Source organism: Entelurus aequoreus, linkage group LG13 (assembly GCF_033978785.1).
Source record: "Entelurus aequoreus isolate RoL-2023_Sb linkage group LG13, RoL_Eaeq_v1.1, whole genome shotgun sequence".
Lineage (NCBI taxonomy): Eukaryota > Metazoa > Chordata > Actinopteri > Syngnathiformes > Syngnathidae > Entelurus > Entelurus aequoreus.
The window spans coordinates 10101113-10125425 of NC_084743.1; the positions used below are offsets into that span (position 1 = coordinate 10101113).

Below are 24313 nucleotides of genomic sequence, written 5' to 3' on the forward strand. Positions count from 1 at the left end.
TTCTTCCGAGAAGCAGTTTTGTCTGTGTTTTATTCAAAAATTGCGCTAGTGCGCAATTTTGAGTTTTGGGGTTCGGTTTTTTTTTTTTTTAGATGGCAATTTCCAACTGTCCCAATGTGTGTGAGAAGTTTGGTGAGTTTTGAAGTATTTTAAAGGGGGTCAAATTACAGCTCAAAGAGGCAAAAATGAGTGTTTTTAGTACATTTTTGTCTTAAATGGGAAATTGCCAACTTCCTGTCGGTTTTTGCCCGAGGATGTTAAATTATGAAATGTAGGTCTAAGTCAGACCTACATAGAGGTATTTGTTTCATGTCTCTAAGACGTTCCTACCGGAAGTTACAAGCAGTTTTGTCTGAGTTTTCCTCTGAGAAGCAGTTTTGTCTGTTTTATTCAAAAATTGCACTAGAGCGCTGAGTTTTGGGGTTCGTTTTTTTTTTAGATCGCAATTTCCACCAGTCCCAATGTGTGTGAGAAGTTTGGTGAGTTTTGAACTATTTTAAGGGGGTCAAATTAGAGGTCAAAGAGGCAAAACTGAGTGTTTTTAGTACATTTTTGTCTTAAATGGGAAATTGCCAACTTCCTGTTGGTTTTTGCCCGAGGATGTTCAATTATGAAATATAGGTCTAAGTGAGACCTACATAGAGGTTTTTGTTTCATGTCTCTACGACCTTCCTAGTGGGAGTTACGGGCAGTTTGTTTTTTCCTAGGGGGCGCTAGAGCGCAATTTTGATTTTTGGGGTTTGGTTTTTTACTTTATGGAAATTTTCGCAGGTCCTGATGTGTGTGTCAAATTTGGTGAGTTTTGAAGCATGTTAAGTGGGTCAAATTAGCGTTTTTTTGTGGCGGCGGAAGAATAAAGAATAATAAAACCTTACAATTTCAATAGGGTCCTTTCGTCCCATTGTCAAAAGTACTCCTTTTGGGATTCCTTTGACAATGGTCCTGTGCGGACCCTAATAAAAGCAGCACAGTTGAATTGCACGCACGACATATATGTTTTTTTAAATTTATTGTGTAATTTGTGATTGCCGCTGTTCACATTCACTCACGATCGCGCACGAGCATACGTCCACACGGAAGTAATACAAATAACGCTTTTCAAAACAAAAGCAGCACCGTTGTACTGCACACTCGACATAGATACTTTTTTACATTTATTTTGTAATTTATGATTGGCCTCACGCGGGCTGGATGTGGCCCGCGGGCCGTAGAATGCCCAGGTCTGCTCTAGATCAACTTCAGCGATATAAAGTTAAAAAAATAACCAAAAAAATGTTTTTGTGGCACCTTTTTAACAGCAAAAACAAAATGCGCAATCTTTTCCCCTCAAACTTGTCAAAGTGGATTTTTGAGCCTTGAGCAGGTGAATAATACATAATGTTGTTGTTGGACTGGGACACGGTGGAGAGACTATGACCGGCAGGGCCGACCCGTGGCATAGGCCGTATAGGCAAATGCTAAGGGCGCCGTCCATCAGGGGGCGCCACGCCAGTGCCACAAATGTTGGAGGAAAAAAAAAGTTGGTACTATTATTTCTAAATACAAAAAATAATCCCACATTAATTAAAATGCAAAGTAAAGCCTATTTAATAGAAATATTATTTGTTACAACATTACACCCCCCCCCCCCCCCCCATGGTGCCCCCTCCCTTCCCGTATCATGACTCTTACCACATCAAAAAATCAACACAAGATGTCAAAACGGCCAAAACTGTCAGGTGCTCAGGGAAGAAAAAAGAGAAAAGAAGAGGAGAAACGAGAAAAAGACAAGAGGTAGCAGGTAGGTAACGTTAGCCTACATGAAATTATTTGTCTGTTACAGAATGTGATAGTAACCTGGCTTTTTAGCATTAAGCTAATGTTACATGATTCGGCAATTGCTAATCAATAAATAGCTAGTTCTGTTTTAACGTCGGGTTAATATTGTGGAGGGGGCTAAATTGTTATGGAAAATAATAATGTAACGTTAGGTAATTACAGTACTCCCACCTTACATTCCTCAGGGACATTTGTATTAGATCTTTTAAGCAGGTGTTTTTTGTTGACATTGTTATTGCCTTCTGGTTAGCTAATGTTTGCCCTGCAGGTAAGTCACTTTTCCACCCCTTTATATATTAGGTATAGTTGTAAGCCTAGTTGTTAAAGTGCACATCATTAATGTTAATTAAGCAATATCACATGAGGGGGAATGCTGTTTTTTAATTTGAGCACTTCTGTGATTCGGTTAAAGATAATCATAACATTGTCATATAATATGTTAATTTGCTTTCTTTATGTTAAAAAAAAGGTCAAAGACAAAGCTATTCGGTTTCTTGTGAGTATATGCACTTCACTGCCGATGTGGGGGGGCGCCACCTAAAATCTTGCCAGATTGGTTAGGGCCAGGCCTGTGTACTGGCTGACTAGACAGAGAGCATTTCAAGGCCTTTGCAGGTGTTTGGAGTTGATCAGCTGATAAAATGTTCCCCCTTTTCCACATTATTGTGATTTTCTGACAAACTGAATGGGGAGTTTTCATTAGCTGCCAGTTAAAAGAATCCATCAGTTTGACCAGAGATCACCAGTATGACACGGACTGCGGCGTGCCTGCAAAGTCATTTCAAATATCTGGCAGTCCACAGGCTGCAAGTTTGCCGCCATCCAGTGGACGTAGTGAGTAATTCAGGTGACAAACATCACTTGAGTCAAGTGTTTTTCAACCTTTTTTGAGCCAAGGCACATTTTTTTCATTAAAAAAAAATATACAGAGGCACACCACCAGCAGAAAAGGTTAAAAAATTAAACTCCAGCAGGTTGTCGTGCCTTATTTTGAGTTTGTTGTTTCCTGTGTGTAGTGCTGTAGTTTGTCAATTTGGTGACCCTTCCTGTTCTGTTGGTGTTCTCCTGTAGCAGCGTCACGTCTTCCTTTGAGTTCTATTGCCCGCACCTGCTTTGTTTTGGCAATCAAGACTATTTAAGTTGTGCGTACGCTATCCTTCTTTGAGGGGACATTGTTGATTGTCATGTACGGAGGATGTACTTTGTGGACGCCATCTCCGCTCCACACGCTGTAAGTTTTTGTTGTCGTCCAGCATTCCGTTTTTGTTTACTTTGTAGCCAGTTCAGTTTTACATAGCCATCCCTACGCTTCAGTGCCTTTTCCTAGCGGGACTTGCCTTTTGCTCATTTTTGGTTTAAGCGTTACATACCTTTTACATACCAAAAAAGGTTGAAAAACACTGCACATTATAATTGTTGATTTGCAAAAAATATTTTGTGGACCAATTAAGTGAAATTGCATCATTTCCCACGGCACACCAGACAATATCTCACGGCGGTACAGTGGTTGAAAAACACTGACTTAAGTGACTACAAAACAAGTTATACACAACACAATCCAAACAACCCTTGCAAATAAAAGCAACACGAATAACCTGCTCGCTGAACGTTGTGGAAATTATAAAAAAAACAATATATCATTTCATATTAAAACCCATTTAACTCTCCTGCAATGCATGATGGGAAAAATGCTAATTACTCCCGCCACACTTGTCCATGTTCGGCACATTTTAGCTGCTTGATCGTCACGGAAGTAAAGAAAAAGGCATACCCTTAATATCCAAACTAGGGCTGCAACAACTAATCGATTAAAATCGATTATTACAATAGTTGCCGATTAATTTAGTCATCGATTCGTTGGATCTATGCTATGCACATGCGCAGAGGTTTTTATATTTTTATAAATAAACCTTTATTTATAAACTGCAACATTTACAAACAGCTGAGAAACAATCAAAGTATGGTGCCAGTATGCTGTTTTTTTTCCAATAAAATACTGGATAGGATAGAAATGTAGTTGGTCTCTTTTATCCGATTATTAATCGATTAATCTGTCAATTAATCGATTATCATATTAATCGTTAGTTGCAGCCCTAATCCAAACATATTAATCGTTACATACGCACACACACAAATATACATATTTATATATGTGTATACACAAACATACATATATGTTTATGTATATATATATATATACACACACACGTGTTTATGTGTACTCCGCATACCGCCCGAATGCAGCTGAGATAGGCGCAGCACCCCCGTGACCCCGAAAGGGACAAGTGGTAGAAAATGGATGGATGGACGGATATACACACACACACATTTTTATGAATCTATTAAGGATTGTAATTAATTTGAAAAAAATTTTTTTACACCCTTAATATAAGTACATTTGTGTACATGTGTATATTTACATATATATGTGTATGTGTATATACAGTATATATATATATACACATAAACATACACATGTACATATATGTGTATGTTTATGTGTATATACAGTATATATATACATATAAACATACACATGTACATATATATATGTGTATATACAGTATATATACACATAAACATACACATAAACATACACATGTACATATATATGTGTATATACGGGATATATATATATATATATACACACACACACACACACACGTGTTTATATATATAATACATATACAGTGGGGCAAAAAAGTATTTAGTCAGCCACCCATTGATTGTCAATGGGTGGCTGACTAAATACTTTTTTGCCCCACTATATATATACACATACATACGTGTGTTTATATATAAATATATACATGTAGACATTCACACACACAAATAGACATTAGGGGTGTAAAAAAAGAATTTCAAATTATGCACAATTCTTAATAGATTCATAAAAATCTAAAACTTGTTTTAATCTGCCCTGTCCAGCTACTCAGACAAATCCTACAGTAGATGTAGATGATCTACATCTGCTGTACACATTTACTTTAGAAAAGAGAAGTGTTGGGATACTACCCAGTTTTCTTTTAAGTAAAATATACATTTATCAGAGCTGTTTATTTTCAAAGAATGTAGTTAATCATAGAACTGGCATTCAATGTCATTGATTTTGAACCAAGGATTGATTCTAAATTGAATCGTGTGGTGGACAAAAATTCACAGCCCTACTTTTACACACAATGTGTGTGTGTGTATGTATGTATGTACATATATATATACACAACATACACACACACGTATAAATGTATGTATATATAACTATATATATTCTAGAAGTCTCATTTCAGCTGTTATATTAGCATTAATCTTATTACAACTTGACAAAATCATTTGACTTAAAAAGAAATACACACTTTACATCTTGAAACAAATCATAGCACTTACCAAGTGACATCTCATTCTGTACCCTCGTTGGAGTTAGCCTTTGTAATTCATTTGTTGCCATTCTAAACGATGCCTATTCAACTTTGACGGCGAGAAAGAAGAGGAGTGAGGCGTGCGCGTAGAAAACAGAAGTCATTTATTGAACACGAGCGCACCAGCAGGAGCCCACACACACACCAGACGTGTCAGACGTTCACTATTTACACTGAGGCACATTCGCACGGCGCCGACCCGAGAAAGAGCCCGGCGACACCGCCACCGCCACCCTCTGCTGCGGCGTCGCCTCGCTTATTAAAGGTTCTGATTTGAGTCCGGTACTGAGGAAGCGACCCGACCAGTGTCCCTGTAAGAGGTCCGAGTGGACCCACGAGCAGGAGGACTCCTTCGTGGCCACCCGGCTCCTTTCAAGCAAGCGAAGCCTGGAAGGTTTACCGACTGGAGCTCCATCTTTTCAAAGCAAACCTGAGTTGAGTTTTTAGGAGGAACTTGTTTCCGATAACCAACGACTTAACCATCCAAGCAAACTTCACTTTGAGAACAACTTCAAGCAAAAAAGAGGAGCAGCTCGTTGTGCACGTGTACATGTAGGCCGTGAGTACAAAAAAAAAAAAGCCATAAAGTAGAGAAACGGGAGTAGAAATAAATAGAATGTTTTGTCCCTTATGTGACGAGCCCTGTTCAAAGCCACCATGTTATGTGTAGTGATCCCACGCCCTCTAGTGGCCGCTTGCACTATTTCCTACCTTGTTTCCTGTTCTTTTAAGGGAGATCTAAGATGGCGTTCCGGGACCACAATGGGTAAAAAAAAAAAAAAAAAAGACAGAGAGGACGCGCCAAAGTTGCCCTGATTGTCTGCTCCCAACTTGGCTAGTGCTAACGACCTCACCTGTGGTCACCTTTTTGGAGCGGAGCGAGCTGAAACACACCCTAAGTGTCGTCTCTCAAATCTTTTTTTCCCCTCTCTATAACTGAAGACAACCCTTTCCCAGGAGGAATCCCCGTGGCTTCTCTTCCTGCCCGCGTTCACAGCGGCTCATTCCCCCGCAGCAGGAATGATTACAAAACAAAAAGGTTGGAAGAGCACGCACGCTACTCACTATCGCCCTCCTGTGGCTCTACTAACAATCTACCTGTCCAGAGAAGACTCGCCGCTACTCCCCCACGGCGCCGTCTTCCTGCGCCGCCTCCGCCTCGGCGTATATGTCCCGGACCAGGAGGACTCGGGCGAGGAGGCCCTCCAGCATGTGGCGCTCCAGAGGCGTGCAGGTGAACCACAGCGGCCCGTCGGGGTCGCAGGTGGGATCGGGCTGGACGTAGAGGAGGTCCGAGCGCTCCCGCAGCGACGGCGGGCTGAGGTGGGGAAAGAAAAGAGGGTTTGAAGGAGAATGTTTGGTTGGGAGTGCTCGTGAGGACACAGACAGGAAGTCCTCATCATGACAACATCATCACTGAGATTCAGGATGTGAACAGCAAGAAGTTCTAATCACAGGACTTATTTTCATTTATTCATTCACATTTCACCAACTCCTCATCTTCCACCTCGGCTTTTTTAACTGTTGAATGACCCACTGTGGGACCAAACAAAGTTGTGAGTGCCAGAACTTTGATAAAGAAGGTGAGAAGCGCCATTGAATTTGAGGGAAGATGGTGGATGAGTGACAGGAGAATTCCCTCCGTTTGTTTGATTTTGAATGAAACAAAGAGGCTCAGAGCAATGCACAGAGTGAACCCTCTTGCACCATTTTGGGGGGGGCAGACTATGCGGAAAAAGTAACACAGACATGGTCATTTATTAGGGATGTAAAGATCCATCCACTACTACATCAATCTATCCATTTATATTCTTAAAATTCAACTACATCAATCTATCCATTTATATTCCAAAGATTCAACTACCGTATTTTCCGCACCATAAGCCGCACCTAAAAACCACAATTTTTCTCAAAAGCAGACAGTGCGGCTAATAACCCGGTGCGCCTTGTATATGGATTAATATTAATATTTATTTCCATAAACTTTAGGTCTCGCAACTACAGTAAACAGTTGCCATCTTTTTTCCCCGTAAAAGAGGAAGCGCTTCTTCTTCTACGGTAAGCAACCGCCCCCATAGAAGAGGAAGCGCTTCTTCTTCTACTGTAAGCAACCGCCAAGGTGAGCACCCGCCCCCGTAGAAGAAGAAGCGCGCGGATATTACGTTTCATTTCCTTTGTGTGTTTCTGTAAAGACCACAAAATGTCTCCTACTAAGAGACACGCGTACAAGGTTCCACTGACTTTTGATATTCCTGTGAACCGCACTGTGGATACAACAGGAGCACGTACGGTGAATATTCGCACCACAGGGAATGAGAAGTGGTTCTAGCTTGCCATGCTAACGGCCAGAAACTTCCACCCGCGGTGATATTCAAAAGGAAGACCTTGCCAAAAGAGAACTTTCCAGCCGGCGTCATCATAACAGCTAACTGGAAGGGATGGATAGATGAAGAAAAGATGAGCGAAGAGACCGGGTGACTTTTTTCATGCAGCTCCATCCCTGTTGATCTACGACTGCATGCGCGTCCACATCCCAGATGGTGTCAAAAAACAAGTGAAGCACACCGAAGAAGAAGAATAATTCGAGGGATTTGTGGATGAGTAATAACTTCAGAAAGTGAGCTTCAAATGTTTATTTTGTGTGTTGTGTGACATTAACGTTCGAGCAACGTTGAGTTATTGATGTTGCTATTGCTCTGCACTATTTTGAGTGTTACTATTTATGTGATTGCACATTTGCACATTACATTTTGGGAGTGAACAGATTTGTTAGAACGCTGGTTTGTGATATATTATTAAAGTTTGACTGACCTATCTGACTGTTTTGTTGACATTCCCTTTAGCGTAGCGTAGGTGCGGCTAATAGCACGGGGCGGCTAATAGGTAAACAAAGTTTTGAAATGTGCCATTCATTGAGGTGCGGCTTACAACACGGGGCGGCTTATGGTGCGGAAAATACGGTACATCAATATATTGATGTATATTCCTAAAATTCAACATCGATTTATATTCCTAAGATTCGACATCGATCTATCAAATTATATTCCTAAAATTCAACTACATCCATCTATCCATTTATATTCTGAAATTCAACTACATCCATCTATCCATTTATATTACTAAAATGTAACTACAATTCAAGAATCAACTGCATCGAGCCATCAATTTATATTATTAAAATTCAACTACGTCGATCTCTATTCTACCTGAAGTGTCCAGTACTTATTTCACACTGCTTGATTTAGCTCAAAAGTCACTGAATCGTTTTAGATGGTATCGTTCTAAATAAAATGTTATTTTCCCTCAAATGACCATTGAAGTCTAATCGTGGTTAAAATGAATTGTTACACCTCTAAAATGTTTCCATGTTGGCGGAATTGAGCTAATGTATCTTGATTTATTAATGAGCGGTACAGGCCTACAGTACCATATGATACAGTACTGTTTACTGATTTATTAATGAGCGGTACAGGCCTACAGTACCATATGATACAGTACTGTTTACTGATTTATTAATGAGCAGTACAGGCCTACAGTACCACATGATACAGTACTGTTTACTGATTTATTAATGAGCAGTACAGGCCTACAGTACCACATGATACAGTACTGTTTACTGATTTATTGATGAGCAGTACAGGCCTACAGTACCACATGATACAGTACTGTTTACTGATTTATTAATGAGCAGTACAGGCCTACAGTACCACATGATACAGTACTGTTTACTGATTTATTGATGAGCAGCCCAGGCCTACAGTACCACATGATACAGTACTGTTTACTGATTTATTAATGAGCAGTACAGGCCTACAGTACCACATGATACAGTACTGTTTACTGATTTATTAATGAGCAGTACAGGCCTACAGTACCACATGATACAGTACTGTTTACTGATTTATTGATGAGCAGCCCAGGCCTACAGTACCACGTATTACAGTACTGTTGACAATCAAACTAAGTGAACAGTATTACAACATTGGTTCCGTCACTGCTTTATATAGGTTACTAAAGTTAACTGGTTGTGTTTAGAAAGTAACAGTCCTACGAACACGCGTCATTGCCCTTGGTTCATTCCAAGCCATGTGTAAAACACCTACCACTTAGACCTGTACAGGTCGTAGAGGTGGCGCTCATGCTTCTTGACGGGGACACATGGTCCTGTGTCGCCACCTGCTTCACAGTCCCCATCTTCCAGCTTCCTCTTACGGCACTCCTTTTTGACTAAAAGACAAGCTCGGGGTCAGAACCCAGCACTTTTAGCCAAGCCTTCTGCAACGACGGGGGCCGTACCGTTGTGATCCTGAGAGACGGAAGGCACGCGGATGCAGACGCCAGTCGCCATGGTGACAGGATGGAGCGTGTCCGGGCCGTAGACATTGGCGAAGGACAGGCGCATGTGCTGCTCGGCGGTGCGCAGGCCCATATATTTGGTGTTCAGGTAGACCAGAGAGCGCAGCAGGCCGGCGGGGGTCTGGTCCCCGAGCTGACGGCTGCTCCACAGACTCTGCTCCTCCACGCGACCCCACAGCGAGCCTGCAGGGGGAGCCAGACATCCCAAATGCATTGAAACTTGGACAGGACTATTGTCTGGTTGTTCCGAAGCAACCCAGCACATCTTCATAGAACAAAGTACAATCACAAAGTATCAGAATGTGAACAGCAAAAGAATTCTAATCATGAGACGCCATCGGGGTCAAATAAAAGTGGATTAGATTCTCTCACCATCAGGAAGCACGCTGGGCTTCCAGTCCTTCAGGACCTTGTTGAGCTCCTGACCAAACTGCTGGTAACAAGCGTCATAGAAGAGGTCATCCTTTCGGCCTTTGGTGTGAAGGTGCTATAACAAATATAGATGTGTTAGATTTTTTTGGGGAAAACTCCAATAGGGCTTGAAAGGGTTGTAGTAATTACAATGCATTGTGGGTCTTGCGGGCCTCTGAAGGGCTTATTTACACGGCCGTACGCAAGACTGCTCAAGTTTAGTGCTTTTCTTTAACAAGTCCAAAAACATGGCACACACATTGTCATGATTATTTAAGAAAAAAAAACTATTTGGTAAGTTTCTTTTTCCATTTTCAGCAGTTAAGGTTCTGACAGCAGCCGTGAGACGATCAAACATGACTTTTAATGCCACCACCTGTGAACACACATGTTGGTGTGTTCACGGCATTTTCAGACTGGTACGCCTGATTAAAGCGTGTTTGATTCGGTTTCACACATAGCATTGTTGTTAGCGTTAGCCAAGCTAGCTGCAGGCTATAAACCAGCGTTTCTCAAAGTGTGGGGCGCGCCCCACTGGTGGGGAATAGAGACATGACAGGTGGGGCGCGAGGAACGGGAGGAAATGTCACTTAAATGTTTTTTTTTTAAATTATATTCTTAGATATTTTTTTTTTTACTATGCTTTCATTTTCTATACACACTGTAAATCACTTTGTGATTCTGTCTGTGAAATCCGCTATATAAATAAATGTAAATTACTTATTTTTCCTGTAGGCTTTAAATTTCTAGGTAGGAGCGAAAGTTTGACAGACATAGCAACAGTAACTAATGGAGGCGGGGCTAAGCGGAACAAACTTTCGCGCGGATGGGTAGCAGGCTAAGAGTGGCAGTGTCAAGCCTGCAACCCCGATTTGAAAAGCTGTGCAGTGCAAAACAGGCTCACTGCAGCCACTAATGCTGGAGTACTGTAAAACTCATGTTCACTTGCCCTGTCTTGCCAAATGCATAGCTCCTCCTTTTTTTTTGTTGCAAAGTGGCACTTTTATTTTTTATTGAACTTGATGCAAGTTATTTGATTTATTATTGAACCTGATGCAAGTTATAACACTTTCATTTGATTTATTATTGAACTTGATGCAAGTTATAACACTTTTATTTTATTTATTATTGAACTTGATGCAAGTTATAACACTTTTATTTTATTTATTATTGAAATTGATGCAAGTTATTTGATTTTTTATTGAACTTGATGCAAGTTATAACACTTATTTTATTTTTGAAATTGATGCAAGTTATTTGATTTATTATTGAACTTGATGCAAGTTATAACACTTTTATTTTATTTATTATTGAACTTGATGCAAGTTATTTGATTTATTATTGAACTTGATGCAAGTTATAACACTTATTTTATTTATTATTGAACTTGATGCAAGTTATTTGATTTATTATTGAACTTGATGCAAGTTATAACACTTTTATTTCATTTATTATTGAACTTGATGCAAGTTACTTGATTTTTTATTGAACTTGATGCAAGTTATAACACTTTTATTTCATTTATTATTGAACTTGATGCAAGTTACTTGATTTATTATTGAACTTGATGTAAGTTATAACACTTTTATTTGATTTATTATTGAACTTGATGCAAGTTATAACACTTTTATTTGATTTATTATTGAACTTGATGCAAGTTATTTGATTTATTATTGAACTTGATGCAAGTTATAACACTTTTATTTGATTTATTATTGAACTTGATGCAAGTTATAACACTTTTTTTGATTAATTATTGAACTTGATGCAAGTTATAGCACTTTTGTTTTATTTATTATTGAACTTGATGCAAGTTATTTTATTTATTATTGAACTTGATGTTATTTTGTGTTATTGAGTTTGAATGTATACAACTTGATGTTACTTGACGTTCAATAAATTTGAAAATGTTAAGCTTGACATTAGCGTTCTGTTGGGGCAGGTGGGGCTTGAAAACTCCCCCTTGTCCAAAGTGGGGGATGACAAAAAAAGTTTGAGAACCACTGCTATAAACAATGATCAGTATTTTGGATGAAATCATGTTGTCTTCTTACTTTGAGGCATGAGTAAGAACAAAAATGAATGAGTATGATTTGCAGAGAACTAACGCAGTATTCAAAGTAATAATAAGCTAGTTTTTTTTCCCCAGGGACACCTGCTTATGAAATGAGGCTGGGCATCCTAACTCAACCTCAAACACGTTGTGTAATTTGAACAAAGAACAACGAGCCTTGACCTGTGTGAAGTTGCATTGCAATTATTAAAAACACACTGCCGTTTGTTTGTGCCGTTACAGTTTAAGTATTTCTAAAGCACATTTCCTGACGAGTGGTGTCATCCAGATTCACGAGAACCCTCTGAATACTGACGCCTGAACGTATTAATAATTAGATGAAACAATTTTGGGGGAAACCTTTGGAGAGGCTGCATGTTGTCCATTCGTTTGTGCTGTAAAAATGTTTAGTCTAACTATTACAGTTGATATTAACATTACAGTTTGTATGTTATTTAGGTGTTATTATAACCAGCCCCCCACCTTGTCAAAATCTCCCCAAACTTGTCCCATTTGTTTGTGCTGCAAAATATTTTTTGTCTAACTACTAGTTTTATGTTATGGAGCTAGTTATGAATATGTTAACATAAAAAAATGTAATAGACAAAACATTTTTGCAACCCAAACTTTTGGGACAGGTCTGAAGAGATTGACAAGGTAGGGGGTGGTTGTGAATAATAACTTGTTGATAGCATACAACTATAATAGGCAAAAAATGTAACACACACGAATGGGGGTGGAGGGAAGAATTATAAATAAAATATTAAAAACATAAAAACTGTAATTAATAGGAAGGCAAAAAATGGATGACATCACTAGTCAAAAAACGTATTTTAGAATAACTCCAGAACCGTAACGGCACAAAGCAGATCATTCTTCACCCGGATAAAAAGTGATTCCGTTTTGCTTCGACAGCTTACTTGAATATATTGTCAGTTGGACGTGCTATATGGATATATTCCAACATTTGCGGTAGCAAGCCTTTTGAATACTGTATACTTTGTCTTGGTATGATGTATTTTCATAGTTTGTTGCTGCGGGGACGGTACAGAATAGCGTGTACTTATGGTGTCTCTGTATGATGTATTTACGTAGTTTGTTGCTGCGGGGACGGTACAGAATAGCGTGTACTTATGGTGTCTCGGTATGATGTATTTACGTAGTTTGTTGCTGCGGGGACGGTACAGAATAGCGTGTACTTATGGTGTCTCGGTATGATGTATTTACGTAGTTTGTTGCTGCGGGGACGGTACAGAATAGCGTGTACTTATGGTGTCTCGGTATGATGTATTTACGTAGTTTGTTGACATGTAAACAAAAGCTTTAGACCAGTGTTTTTCAACCTTGTTTGAGCCAAGGCACATTTTTTGCGTTGAAAAAATGCAGAGGCACACCACCAGCAGAAGTTATTAAGAAACGAAACTCAGTTGACAGTAAAAAGTCGTCGTCGCGATTGTTGGATATGACTTTAAAGCATAACCAAGCATGCATCAATATAGCTCTTGTCTCAAAGTAGGTGTACTGTCACCACCTGTCACATCACACCCTGACTTATTTGCTGTTTTCCTGTGTGTAGTGTTTTACTTCTTGTCCCGCGCTCCTATTTTGGTGGCTTTTTCTCTTTTTTTGGTATTTTCCTGTAGCAGTTTCATGTCTTCCTTTGAGCGATATTCCCCGCATCTACTTTGTTTTAGCAATCAAGAATATTTCAGTTGTTTTTATCCTTCCTTGTGGGGACATTGTTGATTGTCATGTCATGTTCGGATGCACTTTATGGACGCCGTCTTTGCTCCACAGTAAGTCTTTGCTGTCGTCCAGCATTCTGTTTTTGTTTACTTTGTAGCCAGTTCAGTTGTAGTTTCGTTCTGCATAGCCTTCCCTAAGCTTCAATGCCTTTTCCTAGGGGCACTCACCTTTTGTTTATTTTTGGTTTAATCATTAGACACCTTTTTACCTGCACGCTGGCTCCCGCTGTTTCCGACATCTACAAAGCAATTAGCTACCTGCTGCCACCTACTGATATGGAAGAGTATTACACGGTTACTCTGCCGAGCTCTAGACAGCACCGACACCATACTTGCCAACCCTCCCGTTTTTAGCGGGAGAATCCCGATATTCAGCGCTTCTCCCGACAACCTCCCGGCAGAGATTTTCTCCCGACAAACTCCCGGTATTCAGCCGGAGCTGGAGGCCACGCCCCCTTTCAGCTCAATGCGGACCTGAGACTGAGTGGGGGACAGCCTGTTCTCACGTCCGCTTTCCCACAAAATAAACAGCTTGCCTGCCCAAAGACGTCATAACATCTAGGGCTTTTATAGAGTGCACAACTGCGCACACAACAAGGAGACGAAGCAGAAGAAGGAGGAAATTACAGACATGGCGGCCGAAATGATATACTCATCATGAACGGAGAAGTTAAAGAGGACAATACTGCCATCTAATGACTGAAATTCAAGTATTTTTTTTTCTTTCTATGTAAATAAAATTTAAAAAATATATATATATATAAAGCTTGAATTCACTGAAAGTCAAGTATTTCATACATATATATATGAAATATATATGAAATACTCGAGTTGGTGAATTCTAGCTGTTGGAGGTCTCAAGGTTGGCAAGTATGACCGACACTCAACAACACATCATTTGCAGACTATAAATACTGGTGTGCAAAAAATATTTTTAACCCAAATAGGTGAAATTAGACACACCAGATTGTGGACAGTGGTTGAAAAACACTGGTCTAGCCCAGTGGTCCCCAACCTTTTTGTAGCTGCGGACCGGTCAACGCTTGAAAATTTGTCCCACGGACCGGTGGGACAAATAACATAAATAAATACAATCATGTGTGCTTACGGACTGTATCCCTGCAGACTGTATTGATCTATATTGATATATAATGTATATATTGTGTTTTTTATGTTGATTTCATAAAAAATAAAAATAAAAAATATATATATATTTTTTTAATTTCTTGTGCGGCCCGGTACCAATCGGTCCGCGGAACGGTACCGGGCCGCGGCCCGGTGGTTGGGGACCACTGGTCTAGCCGAGAAAAAATGGCTACCGCGGCCCCACAATGCATTGCGAAACCACGCGCCCTTTCCATCCCGACAGACGAACAATGACCGGCACAAGACAGAAGTGTGCTCATAATGTAAGAGAGCGCCACATGTTTCAAAATGTCAACAGCAAAATGGTAAAATCATCAGACAAATAATAATAATGAATAAATGATGATAATAATGAATAAATCCGTTCAACAGAAAATGCACCGCAGCAAATCTCGCGGCCTGGAAGGACATTTTAAAAAGCTGAAAATGGCATACAACTTTCCATTAAACCCCCAAACGTTGTCACCAAGTCCAAAAAAAGCGAGCGAGAGTTTCTCTTACATTTCAGGGCCTCGTCCGGACAGAGTGAGCAGCGACCTGCAGCCATGCTGAGAGCAGGAGGCAGTGCTGTGCACCACTCTAATGTGTCCTACAACAAACACGCCAACTTTGGTTCCTGCCCTCAAAATGGCGCGAAGTCTTTCGACTGAAGTCCAAAGGACGTTCTTGGGATTGCTTGAACGGCATCGAAATGTATTCATATTAACACATCATTTATTTGTGTGCATACTCCAATGTTTGATGAGTAGCATTTCTAAACTTAGGCTCGTAATTTGAGCAACTGCTGCCGAAAATTAATCAATAAACATACATTGAAAAAAAACATCTGGTGTTTGTTTCCTTATTTTATTAACAGTTGCAGCATAAAAAACCTGATTACGTCCTTCTAAATCAGGCCTGGGCAATTATTTTGACTCAAGGGCCACATTTAGAGAAAAAAATGTGCCTGGGGGCCGGTATATCTATCTATCTGTGTATATACTGTATATATATATATATATATATATATATATAAATATAAATATACGCACACACACACATATATATAAGCTGTGACAATCTGCTGTACAATATGTGTGTGTTTGGGTCCTATTTTTAGGAACACTAATACAAAACCTCACAATAATGTCTGATTGAATGCTAAATATGTTATGACAGACCGCCTTAGGAAACAGAATGGAATTTTTACATGTTCTACTGAATGAGACGCCCAGAATGTACATGAATATAAAGAATGTGGGATTTACAATATTACCTATGAAGGATAAAACACTGAATATTGACAACATATGAACGTCACACCCCCTCTCCATCCACATTATTTACAATCAAGCGAAACACAACAAAAATGCAACAAACACGGCGAAATATGAACGCGAAGAGTAAAAAAAAAACCCCACCTACAATCTGATATAATATCACTTTTCTGTAGAACTTTGTTGTAAAAATCTCCTTCCGCTTCTGTCCCTGACACCTGCATTTCAGGCCGCTCTGGGAACACTCTGTGGAAACGCTCCCCACCCACACCGCTTGGTGCCTCGTCTGAACTGCTGTGACTTAGATTACCATAGTAACTAATTAGATTACCATAGTAACTAGTATATCATGCAAAAGCGCAGATTCCAACCATTGAAATATTTTGTATAGTTGAAGACTTACGGTCACTAGAAAACATCACTGCACATCATAATGGCAGCTACACTTTCCATCTTAAAGATCTAAAAACATTATTTGGGAATGTCCGGCGAGCCAGATTGAAAAGCTTAACGGGCCGCATGTGGCCCCCGGGCCTTAATTTGCCCAGGTCTGTTCTAAATACTTTATTTTTTTACCGTTTTTACCTTCTAGACATGAACAACACCCCTAAAATCATCTTGACATTAGTTTCACCCAATATAGCAGATAATAGAACATTAGACACATTGTACTGCAACACCTGTAATAGCATGACTATCTGCTGTACAATGCAGTACACCAGGTTTGTTATTTTAATTTCAATTAGCCATTTTATGCTTAAAATTTTTTAATTCATGCCAAAATTATCATTACCATATTTGATAAAAACATGTTCATATTAAATATGCATATTTTTGGCTAAAAGTGCTGTAGTCAAACACAAAAAAAGAGTAGAATGGCGATAGTGGAGCCGCAGAATTGGTAAGGTGTGATGCGAGTCTTCCAATAACACCTGGAAAAAAGTTGCTATATTTGTCGCTCAGTAGCTTTTGGCATACTTGCCAACCTTGAGACCTCCGATACCGGGAGGTGGGGTGTGGGGGGGCGTGGTTAAGAGGGGAATATATTTAAGCTAGAATTCACCAACTCAAGTATTTCATATATATATATATATATATATATAGATATATATATATATATATATGTATATATATATATATGAAATACTTGACTTTCAGTGAATTCTAGCTATATATATATATATATATATATATATATATATATATATATATATATATATATATATATATATATATATATATATATATATATATATATATATATATATATATATATATCCATCCATCCATCCATTTTCTACCACTTATTCCCTTCGGGGTCGTGGGGGGCGCTGGAGCCTATCTCAGCTACAATCGGGCGGAAGGCGGGGTATACCCTGGACAAGTCGCCACCTCATCGCAGTATATATATATATATATATATATATATATATATATTTTATTACACATAAATAAAATAAATACTTGAATTTCAGTGTTCTGGAGGCTATCCAGTAGATGGCAGTATTGTCCTGTTTAAGAGTGTCACAACATTGCTGTTTACGACAGACGAACTGCTTTACGGTAGACTGAACGTGACTGCTGTTGTTGTGTGTTGTTACCGCGCTGGGAGGACGTTAATGAAACTGCCTAACAATAAACCCACATAAGAAACCAAGAACTCGCCCTCGATCATTCTACAGTTATGACATCATTGGGCAGGCAAGCTGTTTATATTGTGGGAAAGCGGACGTGAGAACAGGCTGTCCCCACTCAGGTCCGCATTGAGCTGGAGGGGGCGTGGCCTCCAGCTCCGGCTGAATACCGGGAGTTTGTCGGGAGAAAATTTCTGCCGGGAGGTTATCGGGAGAGGCGCTAAAAACCGGGAGTCTCCCGCTAAAAACGGGGGGGTTGGCAAGTATGGCTTTTGGCGGGGAAAAAACAAAAACAATATTGAAGAGTCTGAATACCTGCTAATTCTAATATTGTTGAATATGCTCAAAGGAGTACTTATACACAAACTGAAAACGTTTAACCAAGTCATTTTTTTCTAAACTAGGCACTGTTCAAAAAGCCACTATTTTGCATGTTTTGTGTTTGTAATGCAGAATGATTTATCTCTTAATGGCTAAACTTTTATTATTTTCAATATCGGTTTGTGTGCAAAGGAGTTGGCTTTTCCATTGGAATGCCAGATCAACTAGAGTAGCCAATATGAATGTATTGGTTAAGCTGATGTCCTGAAAATTTCAGTAAAACTTGAAAATATTCCAATTCTGTCTTGATGGTCCTTCTTACTCAGCATATACTGTATGTCATTGAACTTGGGATTGACCAGTAACTTAGATTCCCTGGGAGGAAGAGCTGGTTGACGCAACAATTGCAAGCTTGCGCAGCTAGTGGGACCATGACCATGACTTCTGTTTTGTTTGATCAGCCGTTTTACTGCCGTGTTACAGACACCGTTTGGAAACAATTAAGGTATGTAAATAAACATTTACAGAATATTTCATTTCACAAAGTATATATCTGCGACTTATGGACCCGTGCGGCTAATACATGGAAAACATTGTTTCTTTTAAAATTTAGTGGGTGCAGCTTATATCCCGATGCGCACTATAGTCTGGAAAATACGGTAGTTTAACTTTTTTATTTTAAATTTAAAAAAATCAAATGAACATGATGTGGCTCCTTAGCAGTAATTTGGACTAAAAGAAGAAAAGATGACCAACCTGCTGGATGCCCAGGCAGAGGTAGAGGATGCTGTCGGGGGAATAGCGCTCCCCGCTGGGCCGGCACACCTCCCTGACGAAGCGGGACAGCGCCACGTTTAGGTCCTCTGAACTCAGCAACGATAGGTTGGCGGCGAAACGGGCTGCAACACACAGCCGCCTGTTAGCGAGCGAGACAACGCTGGCGGAGAGGTCCTAGCATGTTCCTGCAAAATGAGACTGACTCGCTTCGGAGGCATCGTGTGTGTCGCCGTCCGACTGGTCAGGAGCAGATAAAGCCCAGCGTTTCCAGGCGTTGATGCCGTAGCGAGCTCTGAGAGGCAGCGAGCGATGAGGTGGGGAGGGCGGGGCTTGATCAGAGCCCTGCTCCACAGCCAGCCTCTTGCTGCCCTGCAACACAAACATGGCGGTTACAGCATACGTGTGTGTGTGTGTGTGTGTGTGACCTAATCAATCACGTTTGCGTACTCGTGTCTTTGGCTGAGGTCGGGGCGTGGACTTGTCCGCGTGCTCGCTTTCTTCCGCCGCAGCTGGCAGTGAAGCTAAGCTCGCGTCCTCGTCCACTGCCTCTGGGACAGGAAGTGCGTCGATGGCTGGAGCATGACATATCAATTAGACCCAAAGATGACTCTGCAAAACCTCACAGATTACAAGACAAGACAGGAGTTTGCTCTTTGGTGCCATCTATAGGCTATATATATATATATATATATATATATATATATATATATATATATATATATATATATATATATATATATATATATATATATATATATATATATATATATACACACACACACACACACAATAGTGTTGTAACTAGGGATGTCCGATAATGGCTTTTTGCCGATATCCGATATGCCGATATTGTCCAACTCTTTAATTACCGATACCAATATCAACCGATACCAACCGATATATACAGTCGTGGAATTAACACATTATTATGCCTAATTTGGACAACCAGGTATGGTGAAGATAAGGTACTTTTAAAAAAAAAAAAACTAAATTAAAAACATTTTCTTGAATAAAAAAGAAAGTACAACAATATAAAAACAGTTACATAGAAACTAGTAATTAATGAAAATGTGTAAAATTAACTGTTAAAGGTTAGTATTATTAGTGGACCAGCAGCACGCACAATCATGTGTGCTTACGGACTGTATCCCTTGCAGACTGTATTGATATATATTGATATATAATGTAGGAACCAGAATATTAATAACAGAAAGAAACAACCCTTTTGTGTGAATGAGTGTGAATGGGGGAGGGAGGTTTTTGGGGTTGGTGCACTAATTGTATGTGTATCTTGTGTTTTTTATGTGGATTTAATTTAAAAAAAAAAAAAAAAAAAAAAAAAAAACGATACCGATAATAAAAAAAACAGTACCGATAATTTCCGATATTACATTTTAACGCATTTATCGGCCGATAATATCGGCAGACCGATATTATCGGACGTCTCTAGTTGTAACGATACCAATATTTTGGTAGCAGTACTAAAATTATTTTGCTACTTTTCTAAATAAAGGGGACCACAAAAAAATTGCATTATTGTCTTTATTTTAACAAAAAATCTTAGTGTACATGAAACATATGTTTATTATTGCAGTTAAGAAAAAAGATTTTGTGATGATAAATGTAATCATAGTAGTATCGACTAGATACACACCTGTACTTGGTATCATTACAGTGGATGTCAGGTGCAGATCCACCTATGGCGTTTGTTTACATTGTGATGCCGGTGAGCTATTGTATCCTCCTACGTCCTCGTCCTCCGGTGATAGTGATACTTGTAAGAAACTCACTTTGTCGCCATGGAGGCGAGGATTAGTGATTTAGAAGTAGCTAAAACACTGCCAACTGCGGATAGAGTTAGCTGCAGCTAGCTAGCCTCTTCCTGAGGGTGTTTCAGTGTTATAACTTCACCTTTATCTTTACTTTTTAGTAGGGATGTCCGATAATATCGGCCTGCCGATATTATCGGCCGATAAATGCGTTAAAATGTAATATCGGAAATTATCAGTATCGTTTTTTTTATTATCTGTATCGTTTTTTTTTATTAAATCAACATAAAAAACACAAGATACACTTACAATTAGTGCACCAACCCAAAAAACCTCCCTCCCCCATTTCTTTCTGTTATCAATATTCTGGTTCCTACATTATATATCAATATATATCAATACAGTCTGCAAGGGATACAGTCCGTAAGCACACATGATTGTGCGTGCTGCTGCTCCACTAATAGTACTAACCTTTAACAGTTAATTTGACTCATTTTCATTAATTACTAGTTTCTATGTAACTGTTTTTATATTGTTTTACATTGTTTTTTATTCAAGAAAATGTTTTTAATTTAGTTATCTTATTTTATTATTTTTTTTTAAAAAGTACCTTATCTTCACCATACATGGTTGTCCAAATTAGGCATAATAATGTGTTAATTCCACGACTGCATATATCGGTTGATATCGGTATCGGTTGATATCGGTATCGGTAATTAAAGAGTTGGACAATATCGGAATATCGGATATCGGCAAAAAGCCATTATCGGACATCCCTACTTTTTAGGCCAAAATGCATACATTCTCCCTTAGTATATAACCATTTTTTAATGATTAGTACGATACTAAACTAGTAGCGGTATACCGTACAACCCTAGTACACCCTAATATTGATCTAGAAGGTGTGGCACTTAGAGAAGTCCACCTGAAAAGATGCTTCACCTTGAGAGAAGTCTGCCTCCAGGTCCATGTCAGGTTCATATTTGTCCTCCTCCTCCTCCACCTTCTTCGGCGTCTGGCTGGTGGTCTCTTCACCTTCACGCTCACTTTTCACCTCCAGCGGCCGCACATCTGGAACACACTTGCATGTTTGTCTGCTGTGGACATCTGTGGCCACGTTATGGACGACCGAAGGTACCCGCTTTCTGCTCCTCCGCGTTCATGTGGGCCACCATGCTGCCTTTTAGCTCCTGGATGGCCTGGACGATCTGGTCCGCCCCCTGCAGGGTGGTGGGCAGGAAGACGGGCACGGGAAGCTGTTTGGGGGCGGAGACAAGTTGCAAGACTTGAATTGCTCCACACACACCTGGATGAAGAGCGGCTCTTACCGGCAAGGGCATGGAGAGGGGCACGGGCGTGACCTGGGAGTACATGTTCATGGGCATGGGGACGAAGACGGGCACAGGTATGGGGACGGGGATATACTCTCTCTTCACGCCATCGTCCACATCTGCCGACAAAGACGCACTTGAGAAGGCGAAGGGTGGGCCACTTCATTAGGTACACCACCTGTACCTGTCTGGATCGGCTTGCTTTGCATGTGCGGCTTGCAGTAGGTGGCCTTGGTCAGGGTGAGAGGCTTGCACAGCACCGCCTTGTTCTTCACGTCCCGCATCAGGCCGCCACCCACGTACGTGCCCTGGCCCACCAGCTGCATCATGGGAAGACATTGAGCCTTTAACACCTTTTTCAACGTTAGGTCTGACGAAATGTTACCAGTAAATTGTCAAGCCGACAACAACGTTGTCTTCATTGAGTCTCGTCTGCGTTTCTACACGTCTTACCAAAACACCTAAATAACCCTGGTTAGTAGTGTTTGATATTGTCATTACTGCCACAGGTGGTGGAAAAGTGTATTACAACTGCAGAACATACAGACCACGTTTTATAGGCCTACTGAAATGATTTTTTTAATTTAAACGGGAATAGCAGATTCATTCTATGTGTCATACTTGATCATTTCGCGATATTGCCATATTTTTGCTGAAAGGATTTAGTAGAGAAAATCGACGATAAAGTTCGCAACTTTTGCTCGCTGATAAAAAAAAGCCTTGCCTGTAGCGGAAGTAGCGTGACGTCACAGGAGCTAGTATTCCTCACAATTCCCCGTTGTTTACAATGGAGCGAGAGAGATTCGGACCGAGAAAGTGAAGATTACCCCATTAATTTGAGCGAGGATGAAAGATTCGTAGATGAGGAACGTTACAGTGAAGGACTTGAGAGGCAGTGATGGACGTATCTTTTTTCGCTCTGACCGTAACTTAGGTACAAGCTGGCTCATTGGATTCCACACTCTCTCCTTTTTCTATTGTGGATCACGGATTTGTATTTTAAACCACCTCGGATACTATATCCTCTTGAAAATGAGAGTCGAGAACGCGCAATGGACATTCAGTGCCTTTTATCTCCACGACAATACATCGGCGAAATGCTTTAGCTACGAGCTAACGTGATAGCATCGTGCTTTAACTGCATATAGAAACAAACAAATAAACCCCTGACTGGAAGGATAGATAGAAAATCAACAATACTATTAAACCGTGGACATGTAAACACACGGTTAATGCTTTCCAGGCTGGCGAAGGTTAACAATGCTATGCTAACGACGCCATTGAAGCTAACTTAGCAACGGGACCTCACAGAGCTATGCTAAAAACATTAGCTCTCCACCTACGCCAGCCAGCCCTCATCTACTCATCAACGCCCGTGCTCACCTGCGTTCCAGCGATCGGCAGAAGGACGAAGGACTTCACCCGATGCGTTTGGCGGCCCGGAGACGTAGGAAGTCAAGGTGAGGTCGGCGGCTAGCGCGGCTAGCGCTCCAACAAAGTCCTCCTGGTTATGTTGCTGTAGTCCGCTGCTAATACACCGATCCCACCTACAACTGTCTTCTTTGCAGCCTTCATTGTTCATTAAACAAATTGCAAAAGATGTCCAGAATACTGTGGAATTATGAAATGAAAACAGAGCTTTTTGTATAGGATTCTACGGGGTACCATAGCTTCCGTTACTCTGACTTCGTCACGCCAAACGTCATCATACCGCGACGTTTCAGCCGGATATTTCCCGGGAAGTTTTAAATGTCACTTTATAAGTTAACCCGGCCGTATTGGCATGTGTTGCAATGTTAAGATTTCATCATTGATATATAAACTATCAGACTGCGTGGTCGCTAGTAGTGGCTTTCAGTAGGCCTTTAAGGTTAAAAACGTTGATTTGATATCGCACGTCTATTTGCGCAACCCTAAATGAAACCTTCTTAAAAGTCCTACTTACCCCAAGTTTGGAAGCTTGTGATTCAGTTCCTGCAAGATGAGAAGGCTTCATTAAGACAGAGTTGATCCAAACTAAGTCCACAGAACATGTAAAACCACAGAGGAAGAATGAAGTGTGTCTGCACGTCTGATTTAACGTGTTTAATGCCCATGTTCTACAGCAGATAAGTTATTTGATACGCCCTAAATTCCCCACTCTAAGCCGCTACTTTTTTCCTACACTTTGAACCCTGTGGTTTATAAAACGGTGCAACTACTTTATGGGTTTTTTCCCCCCACTGACAGCCATTGTGCAAATAGAAAAAAATAAATAAAAATGCAAGCAAATACATTGAA

General features: G+C 40.2%; 1 protein-coding gene across 1 annotated transcript in view; it reads right to left on the bottom strand.

Moving 5' to 3' along the window:
- Nucleotides 1–5321: 5321 nt before the first annotated feature.
- The window catches only part of zmym2 (zinc finger, MYM-type 2), a 42763-nt gene continuing 23771 nt past the window's right edge, over nt 5322–24313 (bottom strand). Inside the window, exons 13-24 of the mRNA XM_062067434.1 lie at nt 23979–24007; nt 22218–22353; nt 22031–22152; nt 21841–21958; nt 21645–21773; nt 19381–19505; nt 19137–19302; nt 18913–19055; nt 9963–10077; nt 9531–9773; nt 9338–9461; nt 5322–6552 (exon numbers count right to left, since the gene is read on the bottom strand). Of these exons, the coding sequence (XP_061923418.1) occupies nt 6354–6552; nt 9338–9461; nt 9531–9773; nt 9963–10077; nt 18913–19055; nt 19137–19302; nt 19381–19505; nt 21645–21773; nt 21841–21958; nt 22031–22152; nt 22218–22353; nt 23979–24007 (1649 nt within the window). The 3' untranslated portion in view covers nt 5322–6353. The remainder of the gene's footprint in view (nt 6553–9337; nt 9462–9530; nt 9774–9962; nt 10078–18912; nt 19056–19136; nt 19303–19380; nt 19506–21644; nt 21774–21840; nt 21959–22030; nt 22153–22217; nt 22354–23978; nt 24008–24313) is intronic.